This window comes from Malania oleifera, chromosome 13, assembly GCF_029873635.1.
Source record: "Malania oleifera isolate guangnan ecotype guangnan chromosome 13, ASM2987363v1, whole genome shotgun sequence".
Lineage (NCBI taxonomy): Eukaryota > Viridiplantae > Streptophyta > Magnoliopsida > Santalales > Ximeniaceae > Malania > Malania oleifera.
This window is the reverse complement of record NC_080429.1, coordinates 67,983,916-68,008,491: the sequence shown is the minus strand read 5'-3', so window position 1 is coordinate 68,008,491 and position 24,576 is coordinate 67,983,916. Positions and strand designations below refer to the sequence as shown.

The 24,576-nt window shown below is 37.9% G+C and overlaps 1 protein-coding gene across 2 annotated transcripts; it reads right to left on the bottom strand.

The window, feature by feature from the left end:
* Window positions 1–340: 340 nt before the first annotated feature.
* LOC131146336 (mitotic spindle checkpoint protein BUBR1) lies at window positions 341–18,509 on the bottom strand. Of its 2 annotated transcripts, none has more exons than XM_058095887.1 (11): window positions 18,210–18,509; window positions 18,049–18,108; window positions 17,160–17,304; window positions 16,855–17,012; window positions 5,215–5,296; window positions 5,069–5,135; window positions 4,940–4,994; window positions 4,086–4,254; window positions 3,890–3,972; window positions 3,217–3,321; window positions 341–1,428 (listed from the first exon to the last, which is right to left on the bottom strand). In XM_058095887.1, exons 1-10 carry the CDS (start codon window positions 18,401–18,403, stop codon window positions 3,240–3,242), a joined length of 1,095 nt encoding a protein of 364 aa, XP_057951870.1. In that variant the 5' UTR covers window positions 18,404–18,509; the 3' UTR covers window positions 341–1,428; window positions 3,217–3,239. The 2 variants fall into 2 exon arrangements, with proteins under 2 accessions (XP_057951870.1, XP_057951869.1); XM_058095886.1 differs by lacking the exon at window positions 341–1,428 and adding an exon at window positions 2,846–3,161 and having other exon boundaries at window positions 3,244–3,321.
* Between the last annotated feature and the right edge of the window lie 6,067 nt (window positions 18,510–24,576).

The following is a 24,576-nucleotide window of genomic DNA, read 5'->3' as shown; positions in this document are numbered from 1 at the left end:
TGATTTAAATCCAGCATTAATTTTAAACAAAAGTAGCAAAGTAAACTTAACAAATAATATAACTCAAGCAAGGTTTAATAAAGGAAAATAAATTGATTTTAATAGTAAATATTAACCCAACAAGATTCAAGATTTTAAACAAAAAGAAAGAGAGAAAGAGTAAAAGCAAATACTACAATTAATCCAAACAGAATTTAAATTTAACAATGGCATTAAATAAAAAAAATAAACTGAATTTAACGATACTCTAACAAGTATTAAAATAACACAAAGAGAGAGAGAGAGAGAGAGAGAGAGAGAGAGAGAGAGAGAGAGAGAGAGAGAGAGAGAGAGAGAGAGAACTAAAAATAAATTCTTTAACAATGAAATAATTTAATGTGCAAACTAGCTTAAACAAAAACTTAAATTCAAAATTAACTCCAAATAAAAGTATTCAATGTAATGATTGATTAAAACCAAATATTAAAACATGTATTGAAATGACAAAATGAAAATAAATAACAGCAACTAATTAACACGAGAGAGAGAGAGAGAGAGAGAGAGGAATGGAGATGGAGATGGAGAAGAGGCTCGGGTCTCCATGGCAAAAAGTCTCCCCGGCGGCATAGCTCCCAAAGTTTGAAAGAAAACCCACACGCAACAACAACTTCCAAACCCTACACTGCCTCAACCTCTTTCCAAGTCTAGCCTCCACTTTTACATTTAATGCCCTTCCTAAAAAGCCCTCACACAAACCCAGCACCAACACCCCCTTCCAGCTACCAGTGCACCTCTCTAGCTAGCAAAACACACACACACGGAAGCCATTGCATGCCCGGGTCACATCAAGACCCGGCCCACTCAATTTTTCTTTTCTTTTTTTCATTTGCTTCTCACACACACAGGTTCCCCAATGCACACTGCCCCTCTTATTTGCAACTCCCAGTGCACACAACAAAAAGACTCACACGAGCTGCCCTTTGAAACAAGCTTTTGCATGGGCAGGTCACATCAAAGACCCCGCCCTCCTCTTTCTTTTTGTTTCTCTTTTCCATTTCTGTTCCAGTACACACAAAGCCATGGGCCTCCTTTTGTTCTTTGCTTCAAATTAATTCTTAACTCACACACACACACGGCCCAGCAAGCCCACTCTTCTTGCATGCAACCCGATGACCCAAACACACATGGCCCGCAACCCACTCTTATGTCCACATAAGGCCCTACTTCTCCTTTGGTTTCTTCACTCTGCGCATGCCTCATGTCTCTATGGTCGTCCCTCTTTCTAATTAAAAGCTTGGGCTTCTCTTGTATTAGGCTGCTCCATGGGCTTCAAAGCCCTTCTCCATGTGCATTGCATTAACCCACAAAGCTCACGGGTTGCACGCATGACATCTCACACACGACCCAGTCATTTAATATTGCGCACAACTTTAATTCCTAGAAAGTATCCTGCAATAATAAAATACGAATATACATAAATTTACGGCAAAAATAGGATAATTAACTCAAATGGACTCAATTTTGAAATACTGTTTAATTAAAATTATAATTTTTAATGCATGAATTTAAACGCCTAATTACGCATCTTTGACGCGTAATCAGCAATTAAAATCAATTTTCTAATTAAAGTAACATCATTGACCAGTAAAAGAAAGAAGAAGAAAAAAAGCCAAAGAGGAAAAGGCAAGTAAGAATATCTAATCAATATCCTAAAAGGAGATCCTAGGGACTTGTTTTTAGATGTTTCATTTCCTATTTTGAAGGGGATCTTTTGAATTTCTCCACACATTATTTTTTTTATTTTTAAAAGAATATTTATTCTTTTTGTATTTTTTATTGATTTATAATAGATAAAATAAATAAATAATAATAATAATAATAATAATAATAATAATAATAATAATAATAATAATCATCATCATCATCATCATAAGGATAAAATAATAAATAATAATACAATAATAAGTAATAGAGTTATACTAATGATAACAACAACAACAATAATAATAATAATAATAATAATAATAATAATAATAATAATAATATTATTAATAATAGTTCTATAGTAATCATAATATGAATAATAAATAATAATCCTAGAGTCAATAATAATAGTAATAATATATAATAGAAGGAATAATATTAACAAGAATAAAAATAAAGCAAAAATAAGATAAAATTAAAAAAAAAATTCTTTTTATTGAATTCTTTTCTATTCTCCCCTTCTTCTTTTTTTGTATTTTTTAAGAAACTAACTTTTTGAAGATGTAGACACCTAAATTTGTCCAAATTAAATTAATTGGAGAATAGAAGAGGCTAATTGAAGTCTCTCTACTTTTGCCCTAGACCATTCTTGGTAAAATCAAATTTTGGGCCTTTAATTATACTTTTTGAAGCTTAATTGAGCCTTAATTGGGTTAATTTAAGTGCTATCCTAGATGAGGTAAGCTTTTATCGTTGAAAAAGTTAATTCTTGTGGTCAGAAGCCCATTTAGGACAAAAAAAAAGGGGTTTTCTTGTTCTAAAAAGGCATTTTTAAAAATTTTGAAGTTAAAGCATATTCCCTTGCTTCTCTAAAGATGGGAGTTATAGCTCTTGCACAAGGAGAGCATACATTAAATCTCTAGCAAAGCATCCCCTAGCACGACAATAATAGTAGTATGATTTAATCAGGGTATAGTGTAATTATACTGTCATATGAGGGTATTTTGGGATTTTCACATGAGACTGTATATACATATTTATAGTCAAGGGTTAAAATCTAAAAACAGTTTTCCTTAGATATTTCATGGATATGGACACATGGTGAGTTGGTTTGAAGTGAAAAGGAGATATTGTTGTTAGAAACTAAAAGGAAAAGAGCTGATAATCTTGCAAACACATAACCCAATTAACTGGCAAACTTCAATGCTCCACATGTGCATAGCACAAAAATACACACAGAAGATGACACAAGTGTGCTTGCATAATTTATCAATAACAAAGCTGAGGACTCACCCCACCCCCCCTTCCCAACTCAGCTTTGGAGATAAAAGCTGAAGAACCATGCATCAAACATACAACAACACAGTGTTCAAGAACTTGCGTCACTTAAAATTTTTAAGATTTTGTCTCCAATTCATCTGGGAAGACTGTTTGGAGGAAAATTACGCAGCGGATTTTCCCTCAACAACTCTGTTTCTCTGCACAAGGAAGGATTCTGCAAGGTGAGTTAATAAAACAACCAAGCATGCTTACCAGATAAAAATGCTCTCTATCGCTTACTTCTTGAGATTTTGGATATCCCCCTGTTCCAGCTGCAAAGCTGAGGACTTTTCCCCCTCAGACTCAACCTTTTTTCTTCTGCTTAAGAGTTCGATAAGAAGTCAGTGACAAATCAAATGCAAGGCTGTAGGAAGGCCCATTCCATATAAGATATATCCAATGAACGAATTTTGTAAGTGTAATTTTTAGTAAGCCAATTCTCTGCAAGGTCTACCTAATGAAAGATCATTTCGAAAGAATGGCCATCTTTTGACATTGGGAAGATACAAATCAAACTCCCATTTGCTTCTCAAGAAATCATTTGAGGAAAGAAGATGTTCTCAAAGACCTGGTATAATCAATCTAGAATGGCCTGGCCTTGGCTTTTCAAGAAAAGTTTTCCATAGAACCAACTACTAATGAACAACATTCCAGTAGGAGTTGATTATCTACCATTGAACTACCATTTTTAAAAAGATGAACCAAACAACTCCTAAGTTCCATTTTTTTCATGGTATCACCCAAGGAAATGTAATTGCTCAATTGTCGTCCTACCTGATGCCCACTTGGTCCAAGTATAGTGGAATATCAATGTCAAATTGTTACCTTTTCAGACTTAAAGCCAAGCTTGCAAAATAGAAAAGTTAGAAAAGATGTTTTGACTCACTCTGAACATTCCTCGTCAACAAACACCTCAATCCGAGCACTTGCAGTTGCTCCTCCAGTTCTAGATACAGGTCTCTGTGGAACCTGAAAAAAAATGGATTTAAATGGTTTAAATTTTTGTTTTACCATGACAACCATAGGCAAGGTGTGGAAGCAAGTGAAGATAAAATATGATTTTTGAATTTAAAGTATTTAACCTTGTATGCCGTCCATTTGGAAGGTAATGCATTATTTTCTTTGTTTCTTTCTGCTTGAGGTCCAAGAGTGTGCCAGGATTTCAAGTCTGTCTTTGATAAATCTGCTGGAAGACCCGAAGGGAAATTCAAACTAGTATCTTTATAAACAGAAAGTGGAGCCAAACGAGACCTGCATAAGCGAGTCAAAATTGGAAACATTTCAAAAAAGTAGGCAAAATAAAATAGGCAAACTAGGTTAGAAATAAGAATTTGTCATTATTAACGAGTTGTAAAACTCAAATAATTTTGTAACATATTATTTAACATATAATCTTTTAAGGTGTTTTCTTTTTTCTTTTTTTTTTTTTTGAAAAAAGAGGGTGGCACCTCCTATCTTTATTAGAAAACTCCTCACTTATGGTGGAGGAATACCGTGGTTCCAACCTTGAGATTTGGGGAAAACAAAATCAAGCCCCAAGAAACTAAAACTGACTTAACCAACTTATTCAAAACCAATAAGTGGAAAACAAACAAAACTCCGGAAGATCTCGAGGAATAAACCAACCACTACAACCTTCACAAACACTAGCACAAAGCATTAGTTAATCTATTAGTCTGGCCTTTCAAATGTAAAGTTAATCTGGAACTAATGATAATTACAAGTTGGTGGCTAGAGTTACCACTATAAAACAAGTCATACACCCAAAGTATTCCATGGAATTGGAAAACTCAATGAATCTTTTTTGAGTGTCAATTTGAATGGTTAAACCAGCATTTAAAAAAAAAAAATGAAACAAGTGAGGGGGAAAAAGTCAAGGGTATTGCATAACAATGATTGCCTATTAACATATATGTGAAGAACATGATATGCTCACCTATCTGCCTTCAACTTTTTCCTAGCAAGATCAGAATTCTGTTGAGCCAGTCTTTCTGCACCATTGGCGAAAGTCTTAGCATGTGAATGTTAGTGAATAGTGATAGTAGATAGCGACAATGAAACTTACTGTTTTCTCCCTTATTCAGGACTGTTCCAAAACTTCGAACTGGTAAACGGTTCTCTGCTGAATCCTCCTAAAGTTTGGAAGAGAAACAATCAATGACAAGCAGAACAAACTAAATTGAGTTTTAGTCCAATGCATAAGTGGCATACATCAACCATTCTTGGTCTTCCCATTGAATGTGCTAGAAATTTCCTATAGGCTGCTTCCAATTTGTCTATTGGCTTAGCATTCCTAAACAATGTCACAAGAAATAGTGAGACATGTGCATGTTGATATATTAAAACCATTAATCAATGAAAGTGGGCAAAATAATGACTGATAAGAATCATTGATGCATTTTTAGCCAAACAATATAAATGAGAAATCACAAAAACTGAAATCTTTTCAATTCTTCACATAAAATACCTCAACTTCAAGTTCATACAAGATATAGACCAATTTTAAAATTGGAAAATTTAAAAACAAGTTCACAATACAGCTCCATACTAAAACCACATCTCAATAGCTTAACCAACCAAACCTTTCCATGCAATTTGATTTTTTTGCTACATGTCTTTGTTCCTTCTTTGGCTCTATATAGGGCTACATGTATATTTACACAAGTTATTCAACAACTTAATAAAAAAATTCTTGAGTCCATTGAATCCACACAAAGATAGTATGCATTATGACATACTAATATAGTTAGAGAAGCATTAGCTCAAGGAAAAGAAATTTCCTTCAAAACTTAATAGGTAAGACCAAGAAGAAAGCAATATTCCAAACTATTTTTTAATTGGAATATAACCAACTCAGTCACCATGACGAGTAGAAATCCTCTATGCCAAAAGTTTCTCAAACCCATTGAGGAGGAGGTTTGAAGGTGGTCTGAGAATCAATGCCAAGCGAGATAATATATGGGAACTACAACCTAACCTTCTTTGTCCTCTATGAAAAATCAGGTAACCAATGCCAAACCAATTTCTAACATTATCTTATGGTCTATCATCCCAGCACACTACAAAAATCCAGGTACGTTTTCTCCAAGTTAATAATGAAACATTCTTTCCCCAACAGAAAAGGGAACTTATAACCAATACCAAATATATCAAAATGGCTGAAGTTTAGGAAGAGCAATGTAATACATAGCACAAATGTTAGCCCAAGAAATGATAGATCAAATCCAATAATATCAAGAAGAAAGAGAGAAGTGTGGTTTTTAAAAATTAAAAATGGCTAAAAGGGCAGCGGGTTTTTTAAAACACCACTTCATTTGGTTGAGACAGCCAACGCAATTTTTGCGCAGGTATGCACTATTTAAAAAACCACAATCCCATGAAAACCACATATTTGAAAGCCCAGTCCTAAGTAATTGTGCTCTTCTTAGTTCCGAATTAGCTTTAACACCACTCCAAATAGAACCAATTGGATAAAGCCTGACCAAATAACACATTAAAGACAAGAAGACTCCTAATTGAAAGTAAATCAGCATCATCATATTCTCAAAATTTTAGTATGTTATTCTTTTTCATAGAGCTACGGTCCATAGCCCTGATGGACCCATGCCCATTGGCAGGTAAGATTTAAAACATCAAAACAGTCAAGAGCAGTGGGCTGCTCTTCAATTTTGTCAGCACTGGCAATCCAAATTGTCAAAGATTGGCCACCTGCCAATCTTGACAATTGATTTGGGTTGATCCTCTCCTTCCCTATATATATGTGTGAGTGTGCGAGAGGATAGATGTACAAGAGTAAGTGTTATGTAAATGTGAGTGAGTAGGCAGAGAGAGAAGATTGAGAGTTGAGTGAATTTTGAGGGTGTATCTCTTCCTCCTCTGTTATTAAGAAATTGAGAATCTCTCCCGTGGACGTAGGCAAAAATTTGCCTAACCACAGATTTCCGATGTCAATTATTTCTTTGTTGTGCTTGTTTATTTCATTTATTTGTGGACCAATAAACCCAACAAAATGGTATCAAAGCATTGCTGAGGGTTTCCAGCAAGCTTTTTCGGCGAAAAAAGGAGCACATGGTTCTCAATCCAATTTTTTCAAGTTGCTCGAAACTTCAATTTGATCACACCATCGCGTAGTTCGTGTCATGACGGTCACAGCGGTGAAGAAGGCGTCAAAAACTGACCCCGAACAAAACCACACGGGCCACCGCGACATCACACTTTGTTACTCTGTTTTTCAGTTTGCAGTTAAATGTACGGAAAATTTTTTTTGCTAAAGGTTGAAGAAGAAACAACGGGTTCTACAATGCCACATCATGAGTGACACATCAACTGTGGGTCCAACTATGTCACGTCAGTTGCAGGTCCAAGATTGATATGTCATCAGTGGCACATCCCCGTGGGTACCACTATGCCACGTCAGCAGTGCCACGTCAACATTTAACGTTGCCATAATGGCTAAAGAATATTCCATTAGTAAGATAATATTTCGTTACTAAGTCAACTCAGCCCAGAACAGTTTTTGGGCCAAGTCAGCTCATTTCAGGCCTATTTTTTGACCTGGGCAAACCTCTTAATGTTTTGAACAATTCCGGATGCAACCGTACCCTCGATTTTCTATCATTTCACTCCAATAATATCGTTTAAGCAAGTACGAACCAAAAACCCAAGTCCATTCCATGGAGGATTTTGGATCTAGAGCCATGGTCAAATTGACGACATCAAATTATACTCTATGGAGAGCGAGGATGGAGGATCTCTTGAACTGCAAGGATCTGGCAGATCCATTGGAAGATGAAGGTAAGAGGCCCGAGTCCACAGTGTATTCCATCATGTTGCCCAGGAAACCGAAGCCCATGCCCTCTAAAAAAAGTTGGAGGACATATATCTAGCCAAGACCGCTCGAAATAAAGACGACTAACAAGCATGAAGCTGAAGAGCGGAACCTCCGTAACCAAGCACACCAACGAGTTTCAAAAACCTAGTGAACCAACTCGTCAACGTAGAGTTGAAGCTTGATGATGAAATTCAAGCCTTATTACTGCTTAGTTCTCTGTCATACAGTTGGGAGACACTGGTAGTCTCCCTAAGAAATTCAGCTCCTGGAGGCAAACTTATCATGTCATTGGTCAAGGATATTTTACTCAAGGAAGAAGCCTGACGAAAGGAAGCATGCATTGATCAGGCGCTTGACCTCATCACCGAAAACAAAGGAAGACCTCAAGCAAATGCGACAAGTAGGAGTAGAGGCAGGAGCAGAGGCAAAAGTAAAGGACGATCTCAAACACGTGATGGCAAAAATCAACAAGGTAAATATACTTGTTATTATTGTTGCCACAAATTACAATGAGATTGAGGTCAAAGCAGCAGCCAGATAAAGAAGGAAGGGGGTGAAACTCTAGTCACCCATATGGGGGACGTATCACTTCTCTCAGAAGATGCAAAGACGTGCCTTCACGTAGCAAGTCAACACACCGAGTGGGTGGTAGACACGGCAGCTTCATACTACGCCACTTCCCATGGTAATTTCTTCACTTCATACAAAGCGAGAAACTTTGGTACTATGAGGATGGGAAATACCAGTTTTTCGAAGATCATTGGTATTGGCCATATTTAAATCAAGATGTTGGCTGCACGACGACTTTGAAGTACATTCGACACGTCCCTGACCTTCGACTCAATCTCATTTCCGGAGCAACCCTCGATCAACAAGGCCAATTGGAAGCAAGAAAAGGGAGTCATAGTTGTCGCCCGAGGACACATCTGCGGTACGCTGTACAAGACCCATGTGAAAGTAATGACAAACAGCCTCAATGCACCAGAATACGAGACATCACCGAATCAGTGGCACAAGAGACTAAGACACATGGGAGAGAAAGGGATGTTCACATTGGCAAAGAAGGCACTCATCTCCGTGTCTAAAGGTAGACCATTAAACCCTAGTGATAATTGTTTATTTGAAAAACAACGTAAAGTCTCATTTAATTCCTCTACAAAGAGAAGATCAGAGTTGTTAAGTTTGGTACAATCTAATATTTGTGGTCCCATTGAGGTAGAAACTTTAAGCGGTAACAAATATTTTTTGACATTTATTCATGATACTTCACAAAAGGCATGGGTATAATTTTTGAGAACAAAAGACCAGGTTACTTTACAACTTCAAAATGTTTCATGCCATGGTGGAAAGAGAAACAAAAAAGAAGTTGAAGTGCCTCCGATCAAACAACGGAGGCAAGTACACTTTTAGAGAGTTCGAAGCATACTGCGCTGTTTGCGGTATCCGACATGAGAAGACGGTCCTACGAACCCCACAACAAAATAGTGTAGCCGAGAGAATGAATCGGACCATTATAGAAAGAGTCATAAGTATGCCCAGTTTTGCTAGCCTAAGCCATTCCGAGGTGAAGCAGTTTGTCTCGCCTACTACCTCATTAACAGGTTACCTTCTATTCCGTTGCAATTTGAAATTCCAAAGAAACTCTAGTTTGGAAAGGAACCTTCATACTCTCATCTGAGAGTGTTTGGATGCAAAGCATTTGCTCATGTATCCTAGGAGCAGAGACAGAAACTTGACATGAAGTCAACTCCATGCATCTTTGTTGGTTATAGAGATGAAGAGTTTGGATACAGACTATGAGATCTAGTAGCAAAGAAGCTAATAAGGAGTAGAGATGTCATATTTCAAGAAAACCATATGTATGAAGACTTTGAAAAGCCCACAGAGTCTACTAGTTCTAGTTCCAACGCTTAGAATATCATTCCTGATCCTGCACCAATACAGTTGCCCACAGACAACGAAGATTTGCAGAAATAAATTCCAAAATCCGAACATGAAGCAAATACCGTGGGTGTTGAGCAGGGGGAGCAACAATCCCCTCCTCCAGAAGCTACATGACTAGAAGTAGCTCCACCAGTTGAAGAGCCTCAGCCAAGACGATCACAAAGAGGTCGCACGTTGATTCCGTCAAAGAGATATCCGGAGTTTGAATATATTCTCCTTACTGATGAGGGGGAGTTTGAGAGTTTTCAAAAAGCTCAAAATCATCTAGACAAAGGTGAATGGTTGTAGGCTATGCAGGAAGAGATGAGTTCTTTACAGAAGAACTAGACATATGAATTGGTAAGACTTCTTAAAGGAAAGAAAACGCTGAGAAACCAATGGGTGTACAAGTTGAAGAAAGATGGCAGTTGAAAGATTATCAAACATAAAGTTCAGTTGGTCGTCAAAGAGATATCCGGAGTCTGAATATATTCTCCTTACTAATGAGGGGGAGTTAAAGAGTTTTCAAGAAGCTCAGAATCATCCAAACAAAGGTGAATGCTTGTAGGCTATGCAGGAAGAGATGAGTTCTTTACAGAAGAACTAGACATATGAATTGGTAAGACTTCCTAAAGGAAAGAAAGCACTAAGAAACAAATGGGTGTACAAGTTGAAGAAGATGGCAGCAGAAAGATTGTCAAACATAAAGTTTAGTTGGTCGTCAAAGGTTTTCAGTAGAAGAAAGGTATCGACTTTGACGAGATTTTCTCACCAATGGTGAAGATGACTTCAATTCGAATGATACTCGGATTGACAGCAATTCTGAACTTGGAGCTTGAACGGATGGATGTCAAGACAACCTTTCTCCATGGAGATTTACAGAAAGAAATCCACATGGAACAACCTGAAGGTTTTGAAGTTTCAAGGAAAGAGCATATGGTTTGCAAGTTGAAAAAGAATCTATACGGCCTTAAGCAAGTGCCGAGAAAGTGGTATAAAAGGTTTAATTCATTCATGGTGGGTCATGGTTACAAGATAACTGCAGCAGATCAATGCGTCTACACTAAAAAATTCCCTGATGATAACTTCATTGTAATGTTTCTTTATGTTGATGATATGTTGATTGTTGGAGAGAATGCAAATGATTACCTAACTAACTGTCCAAGTCCTTTGACATGAAGTACCCCACCTCAACAGATATTGGGCATGAAAATTGTTCGTGACAGGAAAGCCAAGAAATTGTGGTTGTCATAGGAAAATTATGTTGAACGGGTACTTGAAAAGTTCAACATAAAGAATGCAAAGCCAGTGACTACTCCATTGGCAAATCACTTCAAGATGAGTAAAAGATCGTGTCTCTCTTTGAGGAAAGAAGTGGAAGAAATGGAAGCAGTTTTATACTCGTCAGTAGTTGGTAAGTCTGATGTATGCAATGATTTGTACAAGACTGAATATTGCCCACGCGATAGGTATTGTGAGCAGGTTTCTTTCAAATCTAGGCAAAGACCATTAGGAAGCAGTTAAGTGAATTTTTAGGTACTTGAATAATACATCAAAGATGTGCTTGTGTTTCAGGGGAGCTGAACCAGTCTTGGAAGGATATACTGATTCTGATATGGCGGGTGATCTTGATAGTAGGAAATCTACATCAGGATTTCTTTTCACTTTTGCAAGGGGAGCAGTCTCATGGCAATCCAAGTTGTAGAAGTGTGTTGCTTTATCTACAATAGAGGCAGAGTACATTGCCGTAGTGGAAGCTGGTAACAAAATGTTATGGCTAAAGCGGTTTCTCCAAGAACTAGGTGTCTCACAAAAAGAGTATAAAGTACATTGTGATAGTCAGAGTGCTTTGGACTTGAGCAAGAATTCAATGTATCATTCCCGAATGAAGCATATTGACATTCTCTATCATTGGATATGCGAAGTGATGGAAGAACAACAGATGCTGAAGCTAGTGAAGATCCACGCAGACAAGAACCCTGTAGACATATTGAGAAAAGTAATGACTTGTGAGAAGTTTGAGTTATGCAGAGACATAGCCAAGATGGATAACAATTAAAGAATGACAGATGCATTCTCGTTCTATAAGTATGGAGGGAGAGAATTGATGGATCCATACCCATTCACACCTGCACATAGCAGGTAAGATTTAAAAAATCAAAACAGTCAAGAGCAATGGGTTGCTCTTTCAATTTTGTCGGCACCAACAATCCAAATTGTCAAAATTGGCCACCTACCAATCTTGACAATTGATTTGGGTTGATCCTCTCCTTCCCTATATATATGTGTGAGTGTGCGAGAGGATAAAAGTACAAAAGTAAGTGTTGTGTAAATAAAAGTGTGTGTGTTGTGAGTGAGTAGGTAGAGAGAAGATTGAGAGTTGAGTGAATTTGAGTTTGTATCTCTTCCTCCTCTGTTATTAAGAAATTTTGAATCTCTTTCTCCCATGGACGTAGGCAAAAATTAGTCGAACCACGTAACTGCGGTATCAATTATAGGGAAGGAGAATATCAACCCAAATTAGTTGTCAAGATTGGCAAGTGGCCAATCTTTGATAATTTGGATTGCTAGTGTCGCCAAAATTGAAAGAGCAAGCCACTGCTCTTAACCCTTCCCATAGAAGGAGAATGCATCTGTCATTCTTCAATAGGTATCCATCTTGGCTATGTTTCTGCATAACTCAAACTTCTCACGAGTCACTACTTTTGTCAATATGTCTGTAGGGTTCTTGTCTGCGTGGATCTTCACTAGCTTCAGCAGCTGTTGTTCTTCCATCACTTCGCGTATCCAATGATAGCGAATGTCAATATGCTTCATTCGGGAATGATACATTGAAGAGGGACACGTTCCATTTCTCCCACTTCTTTCCTCGAAGAGGGACACGTTCTTTTACTTAACTTGAAGTGATTTGCCAATGCAATAGTCACTGGCTTTGCATTCTTTATGTTAAACTTTTCAAGCACCCATTCAACATAATTTTCCTGTGACGGCCACAATTTCTTGGCTTTCCTGTCACAAACAATTTTCATGCCCAATATCTGCTGACCTGGGCCTAGGTACTTCGTGTCAAAGAACTTGGACAGTTCTTGGTTTAGTTTGGTAATCATACTTGCATCCTGTCCAACAATCAACATATCATCAACATAAAGCAACAATACAATGAAGTTACCGTTGGGGAATTTTTGAATGTAGACGCATTGATTCGCTGCAGTTATCTTGTAACCATGACCCACCATAAGTCAAACCTTTTATACCACTGTCTCGGCACTTGCTTGAGGCCATATAGACTCTTTTTCAACTTGCAGACCATATGCTCCTTCCCTGAAACTTCAAAACCTTCATCTTGTTCCATGTGGATTTCTTCCTATAAATCTCCATGAAGAAAGGTTGTCTTAACATCCATCCGTTCAAGCTCCAAGTTTAGACTTGTTGTCAATCTGAGTATCATCCGAATTGAAGTCATCTTCACCACTGGTGAGAAAATATCATCAACGTCGATACCTTTCTTCTGCTGAAAACCTTTGACGACCAACCGAACTTTATGTTTGATGATCTTTTCGCTACCATCTTTCTTCAACTTGTACACCCATTTGTTTCTCAGTGCTTTATTTCCTTGAGGAAGTCTTACCAATTCATATGTCTGGTTCTTTTGTAAAGAAATCATCTCTTCCTGCATAGCCTGCAACCATTCACCTTTGTATGTATGATTCTGAGCTTCTTGAAAACTCTCTGGCTTCCCTTATCAGTAAGGAGAATATATTTAGACTCCGGATATCTCTTTGACGAAATCAACGTACGACCTCTTTGTGATCGTCTTGGCCGAGGCTTTTCAACTGGTGGAGCTACTTCTAGTTTTGTAGCTTTTGGAGGAGGGGGTTGCGGCTCCCCCTTCTCAACACCCTCAATATCTGCTTCATGTTTCATGCAAATCTATGTTGTCTGTGGGCAACTGTACCAATGCAGGATCAAGAATGATATTCCGAGCAGTGGAACTAGAACTGGTACTCTATAGGCTTTTCAAAGTCTTCATTCATATGGTTTTATAGAAATATGACATCTCTACTTCTTATCAAAGCAGGCGGCACGAACTGCTTCACCCCAAAATGACTTAGGCAGTTTAGCCAAACTGAGCATAGTTATGACTTTTTCCATGATGGTCTGGTTCATTCTCTCGGTTACACCATTTTGTTGTGGGGTTCATAGGACCGTCTTCTCATGTCGGATACCGCGAACAGCGCAGTATGCTTCTTTCTTGTTTCTCTTTCCACCGTGGCATTAAACATCCTTGAAGTTGTAAAGTACCTGGTATTTTGTTCTCAAAAAATATACCCACATCTTTCGTGAAGCATCATGAATAAATGTCAAAAAATATTTTTTACCACCTAAAGTTTCTACCTCAATGGGACCACAAATATCAGAGTGTACCACACTCAACAACTCTAATCTTCTTTTTGCATAGGAATTAAATGTGACTCTAATCTTCTTTAATGGTCTACCTTTAGACATGGTGATGAGTGTCTGTCTTCTTTGCATATGTGAACATCCATTTCTCTCACATGTGTCCGAGTCTCTTGTGCCACTAATTCGGTGATGTCCCATATTCAAGTGCATTAAGGCTGTTTGTCATTACTTTCACATGAGTCTTCTACAAGGTACCACAGATGTGTCCCCGGGCAACAACCATGACCCCCTTTTCTAGCTTCCAATTGCCATTTCCAAAATGGTTGTCGTAGCCTTGTCAATTGAGGGCTACTCCGGAAATGAGATTGAGTCGAAGGTCAGGGACGTGCCGAACGTACTTCAAATTCATCATGCAGCCAACATTCATCTTGATTTGCCAATACCCACGATCTTCGAAAAACTGGTATTTCCCATCCTCCCAATACCAAAGTCTCTCGCTTTGTATGAAGTGAAGAAATTACCGTGGGGAGTGGCGTAGTATGAAGCTGCCGTGTCTACCACCCACTCGATATCTTGACTTGCTATGTGAAGGCACATCTCTGCATCTTCCGAGAGAAGTGATATGTCCCCCATATGGGTGACTAGAGTTTCACCCCCTTCCTTCTTGAGCTGGCTTGCTGCTTTGACCTTGATCTCTTTGTAATTTGTGGCAATTCTTCTTCAAATGTCCTATAATGCCACAATAATAACAAGTATATTTACCTTGTTGATTTTTGTCATCACGTGTTTGAGATTGTCCTCTACTTTTGTCTCTACTCCTGCCTCTAGTCCTACCTCTCGCATTTGCTTGAGGTCTTCCTCTATTTTCGGTGACGAGGTCATGCGCCTGATCAATGCATGCTTCCTTTCGTCTGGCTTCTTCGCTGAGTAAAGCATCCTTGACCCATGATAAGTTTGCCTCCAGGAGTTGAATTTCTTAGGGAGTCACTACCAGCGTCTCCCAACTATCTGAGAGAGAACTAAGTAGTAATAAGGCTTGAATTTCATCAAGCTTCAACTCTACATTGACGAGTCGGTTCACTGGGTTTTGAAACTCGCTGGTGTGCTCGGTTACGGAGGTTCTGCTCTTCAGCTTCATGCTTGTTAGTCGTCTCATAAGGAGGGCTTTATTTCGAGCGGTCTTGGCCAGATATATGTCCTTCAACTTTTTCCAGAGGGCATAGGCTTCGGTTCCCTGGGCAACATGATGGACTACACTGTGGACTCGGGCCTCTTACCTTCATCTTCTAATGGATCTGCCAGATCATTGCAATTCAAGGGATCCTCCATCCTCGCTCTCCATAGAGTACAATTTGACAATTTGACCATGGCTCTAGATCCTAAATCTTCCATGGAATGGACTTGGGTTTTTGGTTCCTACTTGCTCAAACGATATTATTGGAGCAAAATCACACAAAATTGAGGGTACGGTTGCATCCAAAATGGTCCAAAACCTTAGGAACAGGTTTGACCAGGTCAAAAACGTGCCTGAAATGGGTTGACTCAGCCCAAAAGCTATTCTAGACTGAGTTGACTCAGTAACAAAATATTACCTAATTGATGGAATATTCTCTGGCCATTATGGCGACGTTAAATGCTGACATGGCATAGATGACGTGGTAGAGGTGGGACCCACTACTGACATGGCATAATAGGACCCACAGGAGATGTGCCACTGATGATGTGGCAATGGCATAGTGGGACCCACGGCAGATGTGTCACTAATGATGTGGCAATGTAACCCGTTGTATCTTCTTCAACCTTCAGCAAAAAAAATTTGCAGTACATTAAACTGCAAACTGAAAAACACCGTAACAAAGTGTGATATTGCAGCGGCCCGTGTGGCTTTGCTCGGGGTCGGTTTTTGACACCGTTTTCACCGCTGTGACCATCTCGACACGAACTATGCGATGGTGTGATTGAATTGAAGTTTCAAGCAACTCAAAAAGATTGGACCCTCCACGTGCTCGTTTTTTCGCCATAAAAGCTTGCTGAAAACCCTCAACAATGATCTGATACCACTTTGTTGGATTTATCGGTCCACAAATTAATGATATAAACAAGCACAACAAAGAAACAATTAACACCACAGTTACGTGGTTCAGCAAATTTTTGTCGACGTCCACAAGAGAGAGAGATTCATAATTTCTTAATAACAGAGGAGGAAGAGATACACACTCAAATTCACTCAACTCTCAATCTTCTCTCTGCCTACTCACTCACAACACACAATCTTATTTACACAACATTTACTCTTGTACATCTATCCTCTCGCACACTCACACATATATATAGGGAAGGAGAGGATCAACCCAAATCAATTGTCAAGATTCGCAAGTTGCCAATCTTGACAATTTGGATTGCCGGTGCCGACAAAATTGAAAGAGCAGCCCACTGCTTTTGATTGTATTTTTTAAATCTTACCTGCCATGTGCAGGTGTGAATGGGTATGGATCCATCAATTCTCCCCCTCCATATCCATAGATTTACAGCCCACAACCCTTCCCATTCACAATTAAATGAATAGCCAAATGAAATAATGGACCAAGTGCAACAAAAATTTGAATATACATGTACTGTACACTTTTATTTAACTCTTAGATTCTGCATTCTAGACATATGAATAAGTATGATTAAATATCATATCCAAGGCTTACCGAGATATCCCAAGGTTGTATATATCATTGGCCTTTTTGTTTTTATTCTTAGATTCCATGTGCAAAGCATATGATATGAAGTATACAGAATGCATCTGTCCAATGTTGTTTGCATCCAAAAACTTATAAATGACTTCTGCATCTACACAATTTTCAGCCTGCAAATCAGTTCCAAAAAAACATAAAGCTCTCAGAAAGATAAAACTATGCTGAAAACAAACACTAGAGTTTTTACTTTAGTAGTCCTTCTAATTGAATTAAACTACTAAAGTATTCAACTAAGTGAAAATAAATAAAGAACCCACATATTCCAACCACACTTTCAGATAACGGAGGTCATCCTTATAGCGATCTGAATGCCAAAAAGTGCGCACACACTGTTCATAAATCACAACTAGTCCTGAACAGTCTCCACCAGGAGGGAATGCCTCCTGAACCCATTTAATGCACCTTCAAAATGCAAAATAAAAAGTGGGATTCAGTTTACAACATGGACTAAACTTTTGCACTATATCAGCGGCTAAGAGAATTAGAGTTCAAAGTCTAATCACTTAACGAAGAACATAAAGTGAAAATGTTTAGAAGTCAAAAATTTTTGTAAAAGAGCGAAGTCCAGGAAGGCTCTTTCTATGAACAGGATCTGTCTTTCAGAAACAGATAACAGAAAAAAGAATATGAATGCTAGTGAAAAGCCACATGGACAAACAAAAATGGATGCTAGTGAGTATTAAGCAGATAAACAAATTTAATCCCTTGGAAGTTAGAATAATATAATGGAGCAGTTAAAAGGAAAAAGGATGAAAAGGGTAGCTCATCAGAGGAAAACCCAGCATACCAAAACTAATACAAATTCATCATATATCAAAGGAAAAAGCACCCATAATAGTTTGATCCAACTCTATGGATCCATATAGGACACAGAATCAAAACGTATAAACCATCCGTTTGTTTCCTGGGAAAACTTCTGGAAAAGAAAATAAATTTTAAAATTTTAGTTTCTGGAATACCAGAAATGTTCAAACAGGACTATGTACGAGTAATGCTATTAGAAAAATTCTACAACGATAACAATAAATACAAGATCAATCTTTTCCCGTGAGTCCTGAACTTAATCAAAAATCAAACGCAGCAAAAAATCCAAATTTCAATCAGCGAGATGAAAAAAAGAAAAGGAAAAATTGACGGATTACTCACTCGATCCACGGATGAAGGGGATCATCTCCTTCGTACTCATCAATGGCCTGGATCAACCTCCTAGATTTAAAAGGAGAAAAAAAAAACAGAAATTAGAAGGACAAGATCATTAAAAGATTATCTATGCATCCAGAGCAGAAAGAAACAGGGAAATCGAAGACCTTCGGGTGTGGAGGAGAGAGTTCTTGACTTGGTTGTCGATGTTGCATTTGAGGGCGTGATTTAGGAGGCCAACGTTTCGGCCTCTCTTCAAGGGCCTCACATTCTCCTTAAAGAGTTCCCACTCGTGCCCCGTTTCGCGGTTCGAGTACAGAAACTCTGTCTCCGGATCCAAGCTCCCAAGATGATCTTCCATGGCTACAAATCTGCTTTTCTTCTTCCTCGCTAGGGTTGGCCGTTTGGGAATGGAAAACACAGAAATGATTCAAATTTTGAATTCAATCTAGGGTACCTTGGGCCGACCGTTGGAGGGTCTTGAAATTGATTGGACAGGACAGCTGGCCTTTTATAAGCATGGGTGGGCTGGGCTCACCATGTTACGGTTTGGGGATGGCCCGGCCCAGTTCCCTCCTCCGCTGGGCCGTTTGGAACCAAAAACCATTAAAAAAAAAAAAAGGAGAATATGAAGTAAATTATTTTCTAAAAGTGTAAGGAGGAAAATATAATATATAGTAAGGATAAGAATTTAACTTTAAATATAATTAATATTCATTTTAAAAAAAATTAATCATATTAAAATATTTTTTGAAAATATTTGATATAGACAAAGTATAATGAGAAATAAAATTCATTTCCCTTACGTTTGGAATTTTAAATTTCAAGTTTTTGATTTGAATTTGTATGAATTTTAATAAAGTTTAATATATAATTATATTGAGTTAAATCCAAATCCAAAAAAATTTAAATATAAGGTTCGAAATTTATGCTTTCAAACACTACCTTCTATTTTTTTTTCCCCTCATTTTCCTTCCCCCTCATTTTCTTAAGCAAATCATTTAAATGGGGTCTTATTGCTATAAAGAAAAGTATCCACTTGACTTTTAAGTTGTGTTTCAAAATATGAATTTTAAGGCTCTTTATTTACCTGTAAATTTTTTATTATATTTCATTTAAATATATAAATTTTCAATTCAATATCTAAACTCCAATTTCTAAACAACAATTTTACTAACTAAAAAATTACATATTTTATTTTATTATCAAGAAACAATTTAAACATAGAAAATTTGAATAGAATATACCAATTTCTCTTAAGGCCCTTAATTTCTACTAAATTAAAAGAACTCGACTAATTAGATCATTATGAAAGGGGGAAGATAATTAAATCAATAAAAGTAATAATCAAAACCTATTTTGTTCTTTAAACCTACAATGTCTATGTTTTGGGTAATTCTCCGATCCCACCTCCGTGTCGGGCGTCAATGTCGTAATCCCCTTCGTTGGACTTTCTAGGCAACAAAAGGACGAACTTCGCACAAAGATGTTTTCTTAGAAGAGAGAATTTGTAGAACGAGAGCCTCTTGAAAGATATAAAACTTTCATTGATTTTTCTTCCCCGAACAAAGGGTCGGAGGATCCCTTATATAGACAACCACCTTCAAAGGATAAGCACAAGCTGGCTTGCTTTCTCTTTGAAGTTATATAAAGTAAAGAGAATATACTTTAATAAATAAAAAGTAAAGGGATAGCAGATCATGTCTGCTGACTCACTTTACCACAAAAAAACAAAACACACAGACTTTAATAAAGTAAAATTAAAGTTGATATGACCCTTCGAATCATCCGTTCGATGTGGCATGGGTATGACACTGTTCTGGATGAGTGCCTAATATAACCCTATCGATTAGTCCTATTAGTCTAGCCTGCGATAAGATAAGGTTCTAGACTATTATCAGTATACAGGTTTTCAAAATCTAAAAATTCACAGATTGCTTAAGGTTTTGATCATCTCATTGGGGTCCAGCGAGTTGTCTTCATGGTCTACTGCCAGTTCAACCGCTTTTTTTTCTTCTACAACTTTAGTGAAGTCTACTAGAATGTCTTTAAGCTTCCGCTTTTCTGCCTGAACCAAATGCACATGGGAATTCCAGTCTCTAATTTGACTGAGCATTTTTTTTGGGCTGATATGGCGTCCGCCATCAAATGAGCTTCTTCGGAAAATTGAAGATATTTTCCCTCGATTGCCACCAAATTCTTATAATCCCCAAACAACATGCAGTTAGAAGCAAGTCTTACTTCAATTAAATAGATGGCCCAAACAACTTGAACTATTTCATGGAATTTCTCAAATCTGCTAAAATCATCCCATTCTTCTTCATTGGGTTCCTCCTCGTGAAAATCTGAGACTAAACCATCCTTCCAAAATTCTGGAAATAAATTCCAGAACAAAATTCTCCCTGTTTTTAGTTGGATAGGCTCAATATAAACAGTCCACCACAATTTTCCTGGATTTGCAAAGTTAAGGATATTCCTGATTAATGGTGGTAGCCATGTAGAGACCCGGGAAAATAAAATGATAAAAATAATTGAGAAAATAAGGTTTTTGTGTGAAAGGGGAGAAAACTAACGACGGTTTTCTGGAAGGAACAGAAAACCAGTGACGGTTTGGTTTTACCGCGGAATGGTGATGGGTAAACGGTAAAACCAGGCTAGTTAAATAGAAAACTGGCAATGGTTTTCTAAGGGTCAAAGAAAATCAGCGATAGTTTTCTCTACAATGGGCGTATTAAGGAGATCCCTCTAGTCATTTATTTTTAATCAAACCAAATTCTCTCTCTCTCTCTCTCTCTCTCTCTCTCTCTCTCTCTCTCTCTCTCTCTCTCTCTCTCTCTCTCTCTCATGCAAACCCATAAACCTTCTTCAATACTTCTTCTATTCCGGCTCCATTAAAGCCTGGATTGACGATCAAGAACCACTATGGGGATCTTGGGAAGATTCTCTACAACGTACACAGAGCATATGATCAAGTTGGGGATTCCGAGGCACTATCCCAAAACCAGGGTAAGTGGTGTATTTTAGGGTTTTTAAGTTAATTTGGAGTATACGAAACCTAGGAAGTGTTAAATGGAAATTATTCTGGGAATTGAGTTGAATAATTTAGGGAAAATGTGAATTTCAGGTTTTTGGGCTACGAATGCCGAAGGGTGTAGAAATTGGGTGTTTTAGCGAAATCTCAGTAAGCCAGGTTAGGGGAATAAATTATAATGGTCAATTTTGAGAAATATTGATTGAGTTATTATGTGAAAACGGTATTATGACATTTTACCTAAAATTTATTTATGATATAAGTATCAGATGAAATTTGTGTGGCAGATGATTTATATTGAGATATGTTTAAAACTAGGTTAAATGATTTACCCTGAGATTATGAGATTATGAAATGTGAATGGAGATAGGAGATTTGATATGGGGAAAAATGATGAAAGTGAAATGTACTGAAAAATGTATATCTTCTTGTTGGTGTATACGTGTGCAATGCCCACCTCCCATGAGTTAATTGGCACACTTACCTAACGTATAGTTCAGATGAGGTCGAAGCGGTAGACCGCAATGGTACCACAAAGACAAAAGACGTTCCCCTCCGAGACACGAGGGTTTGGGGGCAGAGCCCCCGATGGTGGGTATGGGGTGCATCGCCCCCCAAGACGATATAGCCTATCCAGTGTGAACAGTGGGCACGGTATGTTAAAAACGGCCACTAATGTCAAAGTTGGCCATGGTAGGTGAGCTACCACCACCTTCCATGGTAGGTGAGCCACCCATGTGCTTCTTCCATGAACCAGAGGCCATAAATAAGACCCCCCCCCCCCCCAATCGGAGCACAATACACATCTCGACTGCAAGATTGTGTCCTCTTTTGTTTTTCTATTTGTTGTCCTTTCGCCATTGAAACTCATTTAGTGAGTGCATGCTTGGACAGATTGTTGTAATAAAACTTTGTGTTATCTCTTCAATAGTTTCTTCAAAACAGATCTTGGGGTTGTTATTCTACATGGTATCATAGTTGAAGGCTACTAAGAAGAAACAACTATAATTGTTAAGACGTCGCAATGGCAAAAACTTCATCTTTTGCTATTGCATCTCCACTAGCACTTCAGATACGTCCACCAGCATTCACAAAAGGAAAGCTAGATGGCACGAACTACACTTTGTGGAAGTTCAAGATAAGTGCTATTCTGGATTCATATGAACTACTTGATACAGCTCAAGGTATGGATCCAAGACCGATTGGCACGCCTGATCCCACCAATCCTAAGGTAGTCATCCCTTTAGATGTTGCCCTCGTCAAAGCATGGAAAAGGCGGAATGCAGATGCACTTTGTGCTATTGTCACAAGTGTATCTGATTCTGTGCTTACATTCATCCAACATACATCCAAGGCTGCAGATGCTTGGAATGCTTTGAAGAATCAATATGAAACAAGGAACCAGACACGCATTCAGAACTTGGAGAATCAACTTGTTGCAGAAAAGCTACATGACGACGGAGAATTGGTAGAAGTATTCATCACCAGAATCAAAAATCTATGTGATCAGATGGCGGCAATGGGAATAGCAATGACCAGGGAGGAGTTAGCTCGAAGATGTATTCGAGTGCTGCCATCAAAATATGATAGCAAGGTAACTGCTCTTAACATGCAAATTAGAACTCCCGCACTAACCTTTAAGGAATTCTGTGCTTTACTACTAGAGGAGAAGATGAGGCTAAGAACCAGAGAAAATGAAAGCAGTAGTGCTTTCAACGTGCAAATCAAAGGCAAGGACAATAATGTTGAAAAGAAAAAGGGAAAGAATAAGAAGAGATTTTCTGGCATGTGCTACTACTGCAACAAAAAGGGGCATGCAACCAAGGATTGCAGAAAACGTATCCATGATGAAAAGAACGACACGTTGAAGCCTACGTGGAATGTCATACAGGTAGCAAATTGAGCTGAACTAGAATTAGATATTTTCATGGTTACAAAAGAAATGTGCTCAACTACTCAAACAGTACCAAGAGATTACTCATGGGTACTTGATAGTGGAGCTTCTCGACACATGACTAGAAAAAAGGACTGGTATGGTTCCCTTAAGCCTCTACATGAACCTATGAATGTAATTGTTGAAAATAATGCAAAGTGTCCAGTAGAGGGCACTGGAACCATTTCCTTAAAAACCACGAATGGCCAAGGTAAAACTCTTTCAGATGTTCTTTGTGTTCCTCAAATTAAGACAAATATTTTATCTGTAGCTACTATCACTGACCATGACTATGAAGTACGATTTATAAAAACAAAAGCTGAGATCATTGATAACAATGGCAGCATTTTGGGTGAAGGTATTCGAAAGAATAACCTATCTGAGTTTATGGCACTTGCCGCAACAACTAGGGATACAACAAGCAGACTTTGGCATGAAAGGTTTGGACACATCTCTTATGCAGTTTTGAAGGAGATGCAAAGAAAGGAAATGGTGGTTGATCTACCTGTAGTAGTTGATATTGCAGAGCCTTGTGAATCTTGCAAGCTAGGCAAGCAACATCATATGTCATTTCCACAAGAGAGCAACAAAAAATCAAAGGTTCCTCTAGAGTTGGTACATGCAGATCTCTATGGTAAAATGACTACTTCTGCACAAGGAGGATCTTTCTATTCTATTAGTCGACGATTATAGTAGAAATATGTGGGTGTACTTTCTTCATGATAAGGTTGAGGCTTTTGTAAAATTTAAAGTGTGGCATAAACTTGTTGAAAATGAGACAAGTTTGCAGTTAAAGAAACTTTGAACAAATCGAGAAGGCGAGTTCACATTAGGGGAGTTCAATAATTATTGTAGTGCATTTGGCATCAAGCGCCAATTGTTGGCACCAAAAGCTCCACAATAGAATGGCATTGTGGAATGGCAAAATCGCACTATGATGGAGATGGCCAGAGCAATGATGAAGGCACAAGACCTTCCAAAAATTTTTTGAGCATAAGCCATTAATACAGCTGTGTATATTTTCAACCAATGCTTCACTAAAGCTTTAGGGAACAAAACACCTCACGAGTCTTACTTTCGTAAGAAACCCTTCTTTCTCATCTTATAACATTTGGTTGCGGATGTTTTGTGCATGTTCTAGATGACAGTCGAAGGAAGTTAGATGAAAAGAGTCCAAAGTGCATCTTCTTGGGATACAGTACAGAATCGAAGGCATATCGTTTGTATGAGGTAGAGGCAAAGAAGATGAAATTAGAATAGCTTTCCCAAAAGGGGGGAAGAATTGGGATTTAAAAATTTTATTCCTTCTTTTTAATACCTTTTGTGTTATAACAATAATCAATGCTTAAATACAATCAAAATTAATTTAGAGTAATCACAATCAAAGTAAAATTATCAACCACTCAATTATTGTAATAATAGCTCTGTATCAATATGAAAAATTGCTGAACTTGTATAATCCCTGAAACACAATTACACTTCTTCCCAATGTTCATCTTTTAAATAAACTTTCAGTATAATAAGTTAAGGAAGATCAACCAACAAAGTCCTTTTCAGTTTCCAAAATCAA